Source organism: Medicago truncatula, chromosome 3 (genome assembly GCF_003473485.1).
Source record: "Medicago truncatula cultivar Jemalong A17 chromosome 3, MtrunA17r5.0-ANR, whole genome shotgun sequence".
NCBI classification, from domain to species: Eukaryota; Viridiplantae; Streptophyta; class Magnoliopsida; order Fabales; family Fabaceae; genus Medicago; species Medicago truncatula.
The window spans coordinates 55,906,212-55,915,541 of NC_053044.1; the positions used below are offsets into that span (position 1 = coordinate 55,906,212).

The 9,330-nt window shown below is 30.6% G+C and overlaps 1 protein-coding gene across 1 annotated transcript; it reads right to left on the reverse strand.

Annotated features, from left to right (window-relative positions):
* Nucleotides 1–218: 218 nt before the first annotated feature.
* On the reverse strand, nt 219–3,510 carry LOC25490215 (bifunctional nuclease 1). The gene is made up of 11 exons (XM_013606695.2): nt 3,319–3,510; nt 2,960–3,242; nt 2,330–2,500; nt 2,127–2,176; nt 1,945–2,001; nt 1,759–1,824; nt 1,593–1,667; nt 1,237–1,355; nt 957–1,048; nt 683–737; nt 219–517 (listed from the first exon to the last, which is right to left on the reverse strand). The coding sequence occupies exons 2-11, from the start codon at nt 3,234–3,236 to the stop codon at nt 502–504; spliced, it is 978 nt and encodes a 325-aa protein (XP_013462149.1). The 5' UTR covers nt 3,237–3,242; nt 3,319–3,510; the 3' UTR covers nt 219–501.
* Between the last annotated feature and the right edge of the window lie 5,820 nt (nt 3,511–9,330).

Consider the following 9,330-nt stretch of genomic DNA (forward strand, 5'->3'; position numbering starts at 1 on the left):
ATGAGTTATGACAGAATCCTTTCGCAGCAGACCAATGTTGTAGGTGATTTTTTTTTTGTTTTTTTGGTGTTACGTAGGTGATTTAAAGTACTCTATATTATCATAATTAAGTGCTAAAAAATTAACTCGAAAAAATTATTCTAACATCATTTAAATTGTTCATTCCTGTTTCTGGCTGTCATTTCATTTTTTGCTTTATTTTTAATCACAACAAAATATAAACATGCAAGAGTTTGTTTATTTAGTTCCTGTAATTCTTAGAACACAACCCATCAGCAATATGCTGCTTCCAATGGATGAACCATTATACATATTAACAGTGGAAAAGTATAATTAAGTTCGCATTATACATTAGTCTTAATGTCCATATATACATACACACAAATATTCACAAACACATTAAGCCTTATGAGTATACACAAGGGGAGAAGCGAACGGTATGACAGCTATCTGCTCTTCAAATTCCCATCGACATTCCAATGCTGGATTTATTTACACATTTTAGAGTGTCCAGGATCTGAAACAGAACCAAAATTTGTTATCTTATATAATGTTGTCAACATAAAGAATAAGAAAAAGAAAAGAGACCAGAAGAAGGTTGAGTTGGAGTAAATGAATCAGTTAGAAACTTCATATGACAGAGCATCAAACATTGTCAATTTGTCATATGAAATAAACTCACCTGTTATTCGCTTTCTTTTCTGCCCTAAATTGGTTAAGTTGGTCCCTCCACAGAGCTAGAGTTGCATCAAAAACATGAGACGTAAGAATAGTAACTTAAGAAGTAAAATCTATATTTCAATCCATGAGAAATGTAATCTTGTGAAAATCAATAATACATCAATCGTCAAAAGAACTTTTGTCATACATCGTTCATCATGCGTAAAGAAAAAGAATACCTCCAAGAGTAAAAACACGGGTAAGGTAAAAAAAATAAAAAGAAACAAAACTATTACCAGCGTCTTGGTAGCGCTCTTCTACAACAGCTGTCAACATGTTGTGCAAAAGATTGAACTCCTTGGTTTCAACACAAGGCTTACCATTTGGTCTGCAAATAAGTCATTTTTATTTTTAGTTACTACTTGTCTTACAAAATGAAAAAAGTGCTAGCAATGAGACAGATTCCAAGATATCTTTCGTGAAGAAAATAAAAGTGAAAGTATGTCCAGAACAGAGATTATGAATACTACACTAGACAAAATCATACTGTCTTAAAATGTATCTTCAAAAACCTACCGATCCAGTTCAGTAAATAATGGGCCATCTGAACCAGGGGACTGAGTTGACAGTTTGCCTGATTCAATTACTCTCATTCCATCACTGTATGCCAAATACTTGTTGACTTGTATAGGCACCTACAACGTTGTGGACCAGTTAAAGCTTTGATAAACAAGTTTCGTTTAACTAATAATTTTTTAATAATTAATTAGAATTTGATCCAAAACTTCTAGGTTCCATTTAGGCAACATTTGCCAAAACTTTGTACCAGTGAATCCAAGGAATGTGAAACTTGGCCGAACAATTTTTTTTCCTCATGCAACTTACACAGGTGATCATGTATTCATATTATTGAATTCGCATAAATGAATTACCTTGCATCTGACGGCAATGTTGATAGCATCTGAAGGTCGAAGGTCAAAGCTCATACATTCTGACTCATTTCCAACCTATACCAAATACAAGTAATACTATCAGACAAATCTAATGGGGTTTCTTTTTATGTGGTTTGGTGAGGGGGAAGGAAAGTATGAACTTTACCTTGGAAAGATATATCTGAGCAAAATATGCCTCCTGAACTCTCTTAGTAACTCTTACAGCTCTAACCTGCACACGAAAGATATTTTGTCAATTGATTATTGATATAAATTATGAGAGTATGAAGGAAGACTAAAGTACAATTAAGATTAGGAGTATGTAACAGCAAAGGGATAAAAATAATCATACTTCATAACCCATCTTGTCAATCATCTCCTTCACTACTTGATATAGAGTAGGTCTAGCCTGATACATCAACCATATAGTTAGTTGTTTGGTTCATGAGGATATGTTACAGAAAAACGGAATCATTTTGGATCCAACATTTTACTACTAATGCAATGGAAAATAACTGAAAATAGAAGACATACTATTTGAACATTGCGAACGGCTGCCATTAACAAGACACTTGGCATCTCCACTACAAATAAAGATGAACCACAAAATTACAATGGAAGAGATATATCATCACGAAAATAATATACAAGATCCAAAAAGTAAACTTGTATGATACAATGCAATTCAATACAAATTCATGGTACAATACAATATAGAAAAGGAGTAAAAGACATACAAACAATTATGGGGAGAAGTAAACCAGTTCCATCCTCCATCTTCAACACAATTGCAGGATGTGGTGCATAATCTGGAAGAAGTCCTCCATGAGGGCTGTTATGGACGCATCGCAAGTGTCTACCATCCCTCATTTTGACTATGAACCCATCTGCTCCACTCTTCACCTCAACTATACAAAAATAAATAATCACACAACAAATCTATATTCACAGCCATGAAAATAAAATACAGTTTCCAAGGATTCTAGTCTTATTAAAAAAATAAAAAAAAAACACTATGCAGCTACTTTTAAAAAAAATATATGTACAAGAGGATATTATTATTAATAACGGTGACACTAATGAGTAATGACCATTTTATAATTGTCTTAGGATTTGAATTATGTCCCTTTGAGGTTACAAAGTCAAGCTCTTACCTACTGAGCTAACACCTCTTGCACACACTATAGAGTTACTTTGATCATGCCAATTACTAACTTTGGAAGCATAATCATAAATCATGGTCTTTTAAAAAAACAACACATTCTATAGTTACACTGATCACACCAATTACTAACTCTAGCAGCATAAACATATAAAAATACAATTTTTCACCAACTAAACTAAGCATATATGATATATGTGTATACCTGCTTCAAGAATAGTAGAATTAACATAATCTTCATCATTTTCATTAAAATTTTCAGCCATACTTCCACTACCATTTGAAGATGAGTTGAAACTGCAATTCATCACAGTTCTGCACTTTCTCATATTTACATGGCAAGAAAGGGAATTAGGCTTGATTTTGTTACTAGCACTGAATCCCCACAATTCAATTCTACTACAGCCAGCGTTGATTGGTCCAATCATAGGCATAGCAACACTGCACATAGCTGATCCTTTCACACAAACCATTTTATCCATTCAAACCTACACAATTTGAAATTAGTTATTAAACCAATGTTTCGAACATAAAAATTGAATTAATTAAGAATTAAAACCGCACCTAGTAAGATGAATCACCGATCTCGTTTTAATAAAATTTAACTATTGGTACATAATAATAAGAATGGATAGTGTTGAAGTTGAAATAGAGAAAATTAAGATCTGAAAATGAAGAGAGGAAAGGAGGGAATGAGAAAGAGGATAAGAGATTCTTTCTTTGTTTGTGTAAAGCTAACTAAATAATAAATAGAACGAACTAGAAGTGTTATCAAAGATATTTTTTTAAAGTTTAGGAAAGTATCAACCGTTCTTCCACCGCAAGCATCATCTTCAATTAGATAGATAGACCATAAAATGAAATCACTCTTTTACCCCTATGTTTTTTAGTTCTTCATTTTCTAGATGACATCGACCTCTTCATTATTATTTTATTTTTAAACTTTTTTTTTTTTTTTGACAACAACAAAAAATAGTGTTTTTTTTTTTTACTTTATTTCTTCCAACTCTTTGACAAAATTACAATGCTTATATAATTTTTTATTTAGTCCATGCACATTGCACTAACCCAAAATTACAATGTCTTTCTTTTAACGATAAATGTGTTCACATGTGTTTTTGGTAAACAAGACTAGTTTTAAAATGTTACTTGCATAGTCAAATTAAAAATTTTAGGGTATGTTGTGCAATCTTTTTTTAGAAAATATTTGAATATTTATCATATTCATAGTTTACATAATGAACAAGATGAATAAAACTGCTTTTGTATAAAAACAACTCTCTTTCGACAAAAATAAGTGAAGAAACGCAAGTAAAACTTAAAAATGCAGAAAGTGAAAAAACTTAAAGAAAAGTAAATTGTATTGCATTGAATTAAAGGATGATTCAACAAATCATTACATATATTCTGACTCTTTTATCTACATTGATACTTTGAGTGTATGAATTATGTAAATGAGATTTGTGACCCACTTTTTTTGTGAAAATAAATTAAACTCTTTTAATCTCGTACTTTTCCCCAACATTTTAGGTGTATAATTTCTTATTAGATTTAGATCAATAATTTAATCAAAATCCACTAAGATGATTATTTTTTTTTAAATGAAAACTATCTTTTACATTTCTAACATAAATTGACTAGTGAAAAGAACATTTTATGCGACGTTGTTTGATTTCACGTATTGTTGAGGTGTTCGTTTGATTCTTATTGAAAGATCAGCTTCAATCAATCACAGAGATTTTTAAGTAAAACAATATCCATTTTAGTTGATAAAATACATCATATACATTAACATAATCAATATCGTTAAAAACGTAAAAGGAAAATCAATAAAAAAATCACATTATTCAAGTTAATAGCATATAATGATAAAATGCCTAAAATAATATGATAAAATTTAAATCGCCATAATAATCATACTTCCGAAGTTGCAACGTTGACACCCAACCAAGAGAACAACTTTTGTTGTTGAAGGTTTTGACTAAACCAATTGGGAAGTATATTTCATCCATCATGGGTTGATTTCCCAAGATTCACACGTGAAACCACCTTTTTTTTTTCGGAAAATTATGTTACATTCGGAAATCCGAGGGTACAACACACTAAATCTGACAGTGTTCATGAGTTGGGTCAACCCAAAAAAACCGTCAAATCCATCCAAAAAAAACCCAAAAAAGTGGGTTGGATTGGATGATTGGGTGGATATCGTTTTAAAAAATGATAAACCCGTAATTTTTTGTGGGTTTATCATTTTTTAGAAGGTTACTTTATAAGCCCCCTCCATATCTCTTTAGGCCCCCTAAAGTTACAAAAATACCCTCAAATAACACATCCTGTACATACCTATGGAAGGTGAATGTTTTTAATTTTATTTTTGCAGCTTCTGTACATGCCTCCCGGACAAATATCACTTTCATTTTTTTCGTTGCAGTTTCCCTATATCGTTTTTTGTGCAGTTTCACTTTCATTTTTATTATAACGTCAACCACAATTTCTTCATACAATTTCTCTGTTTATATGTTTTGCATCATATTCTTGGTATTGCCCACAAATTCTGACTTTGCTGAGGCATTCAAAGTGGAAAATAGGAAAGGAAAATAGTGTAAATCCTAAATTATTAGGGAAGGCCAGAAGAACTTAATTCTTTTTTTGAGCTTGATATTTTTCCACATATTCTTTTAACATAATGTAGACTCATGTGTGTCATTGCTCCTTATAAATAACTCATGTACCATACCCCTTTTCTCAAGTTACTCTTTCTCTAAACTTATAAATAACTTATTTAATAGAGAAAGGTAGGCAGAGAAATAGAGATGGCAAATCACAGCATCTTAGACTCCTTTGTAAAGATTCCAACTATAAAGTTTAAAAAGCTTTTCATCAATGGAGAATTTGTGGACTCAGTTTCAGGCTTTTTTTCCTATTAGTTTCCTGAATATTTGCCTCAATTCTCTGTCTGGTAGGTATGTACAGAAGCTGCAAAAATAAAATTAAAAACATTCACTTTCCGTAGGTATGTACAGGATGTGTTATTTGAGGGTATTTTTGTAACTTTAGGGGGCCCAAAGAGATATGAGGGGGGCTTATAAAGTAACCTTCTAAAAAATGATAAACCCACAAAAAATTACGGGTTTTGGGTAAAAATCATACCCAGATCCAATAAACCCACTTATCCAATAATGTTCATATTTTAATTTTAATTTTCATTTTCATAGGGAGGAAGGAGAATAACAAAGATTTTGGTTATAATCTTTCTTTAAAAAAAATGGTTATAAATCAAGTCTAATTTCAAAAATTGACACAACAAATCCTCTATATTGAAAATTAAAGTCTAATTTCTAAAATTGACACAACACATCCTCTATATTGAAAATCAAAACATGATATAGTTGCAAATTATGATCTTGCCTTTTTTAATTATTTTGATGATAAAACAATTTTAAGTCATCCAACTTTAGTTTGTTGTAAGTATTTTATGATGAAATTTGTTATTTAATATTATAACTTATTATTTTATAATGCTAAAATATAGTGAAATAGGTTACACAATTTTTTTTAAGAAAATAAAAAGTTGAGTAATTTTTATGAGAAAAAATACGAGGACGCATCATTTAGTAATATTAACAAAAAAAAAAAAAAAATTCGGGTAACCCATAACCCAACCCAAACCGGAAACTAGTGGGTTTGCCCAAACCCACCCATTAATATAATAGGTGGACTTTTTACCGCACCCAAATCGGAGTATCTTATATGATTCGGGTTTTGGGTTTAACCAAACCCACCCACAAACACCCCTAACTAAATCTTCCCTCAAAAAGAAAAAACACTAAATCTTTAAACTAATAATTAATGACTTGTTTTTTTATAAAAAAAAAAATACAATTTTTATTATAGATAGACGAAATGGTAAAACCCAATGACGTAAGGGTGGACCACTACACCACTTTGCGGAAATTTAGATCAGCCGAAATTTAAAACCAACACAAAATTGTATAAAATCTCGCAAAATAAATCTAAGATCATTAATTTATAAATTTTTAGAAACAAAAGTATCAGTACACTTCGATTTGTAAGTATACTGTAAAAGTTTCATTATTTTTCCACCAAGGTTTATCATTGATTGCCATTCAAATGCTTTAATTTGCTTTGAATTAATTAAGATGATATGGGAACTTTCTTTTCCACCAAGGTTTATTGATTGCCATTCAAATGCTTTAATTTGGTTTGAATTAATTAAGATATTTTTGTTAATTATTTATGTTAAAAAATATTTTTTGAACAAATGTTATTTATTTATTATTTATTTGATATGAACATAGACTATTCTTCCTCTTCGGTCAAATAATTCACATTAATCTCTTAATTAAAACAAAAGATTTGATTTTAGAAAAATTGTATTTTAATATAAAAAAACTACAAATAATTTATTAACAAAAAATAATGAGTTTCATTAAAGAAGAATTGTTTGAGAGAACCTAAGTTCGATTCTTAAATAAAACTAATTTTTATCAGATTATCCTTACCTCACGACATAGAACTCTTTCCTTGAAGGTTAACGCAAAAAATAAAATATTAATAATCAAAGTAACAACAAGAGCATAGTTTCCCTCGGAGTTTTTTTAGAGGAACAAAATCGTAGTACTACTAAGAAAAACAATATCCTTTTATAGTTAGCCGATTTAAAAGATGTCCTTTTAATATGTTATTTTTTAATTAAACCAAAAAGTCATTTCAACTCATTCGATTGAACTCAAGTAATATCCTTTTATAGACAGCCGATTTAAAAAAAAAATTCCTTTTAATATGTGATTTTTTAATTGATAAGTCATTTTCAACTTATTCGATTGAACTCAATTGGTTAATGAATCAATCAAAAGAATTCATGTTTTATTAGATGAAATAATTTTTAGACAGATTTTTTTTTTTTAAGGAATTGACAGATTATATTTACTTCGAAGTTTGAAATTGAAATTATTAGAATCCTTTCTCGGCTTCTCCCGAGAATCAAAAGTAAACAAAACAAAAAAAATTCCATTTCTTAAATTGAGTACTTTTGTGTAACCGATTTAAAACAATTATTGTTTAAGAGATTACATTTATGTACATTTAAATTATTATTTTATTTAATTCTAAGATCTGATGCATTTTTTTCTACCGGAAACAAATCTTCAATATTACTACTTTTTTCCGTGAAAAGAAATCTTCGATATTAATTGATATTGATGATTTTCCCTTGTAATAAAAAAAAGTTGATATCTATGTTAAGAAATTTCTCCATCGTATAAAATTTATAAGCGAATATTCTTTTTTCAAATACATTGAACAACTGATATATTTGAACTATTATATATATACATTTCAATGTATCTTAAAAAGTGATGTTTTTTTAAAAATGTGATTGAAATGAGTAATTGGTATTGATATTTGGAAAAAATCTTTAATTTCAAAATCAAAGCCTGATATCAGCAGTGACCACACGCTTTTCCCACTATAAATAACCCCCCATAATTCCATTTTATTTCATATTTCTTTGTTCTTTGTTCTTTGTGAAGTAATACACAATGCAGTCTAGAAGTCCTAGCTCAACTGGCAAATGTCGAAATTGTAAGGCCGGACGTCATGATCCGGGTTCGAACCTGAAACCTCACAGTTGTGTGTGAGTTTATTTTCAGTAGATTACCACTTCATCTAAGACCAAAAAAAAAAAAAAAAAATGTTGCTTTTGTTGTTGTCCTCTTAGCTACCATATGCTCCGTTCTGGCACATGATCATCACCACCGGCATCATCGTCATCATCATGGTCAAGGCCCAGCCCCAGCTCCAGGACCAGGACCAAGTTATCACCATTTTCATGGCCCAGCCCCAGCTCCAGGACCAAGTAGTGATGCTGTTTATCTTGGTTCAATCCTTGGTGCATCTCTCTTCTCCTTTGTTGCATACTATTTATTTATTCATGCATAAAACACACATGCTGTGAAGCCCAGATATGAGATACGATACTGCACCGATACGCCGATACGGAAAAATTTCAAAAATCAAGATACGATACGGCTGTGATACGTTGTCATACCCCAAATTTTGACCTAAGGTCCTACCGACACACGTCTCCGAACTCGGATCAGACTCACATTTCAGTGAAAAATTCGGCAGGGAGGTATTTTGAAATACCTCATAAAGTTCCGAATCGGACCCTCTTCTCTCAGTCTTTAATTATTTATTTCCATCTTTTATTTTTTTTATTTGTTTATTTTATTTTAGAATTCTAATTTTAATTTTAGTCCAAGATTAGATTAAATTTTCCTTTTTTATTTATTTTATTTAAAACCAAAAATATAGATATAATCCTTTTATTATTAATTTTTCTTTTTATTAAATCCCAAAATTGTCCAAAGTCCCAAAAATGTCCATGAGTCCCAAGAACAGTCCAGGTTCATGCGTAACAAATCACAAACCATCATCCTCATCCTCATCCAGTCTGTTACGCGCCTATCTCCGTCTCAATCTCCTAAAATCTGCAATTTTTGTAACAAATCCTTGTCCCCAAACAGCACTATAAATACATAACCTGCATAACAA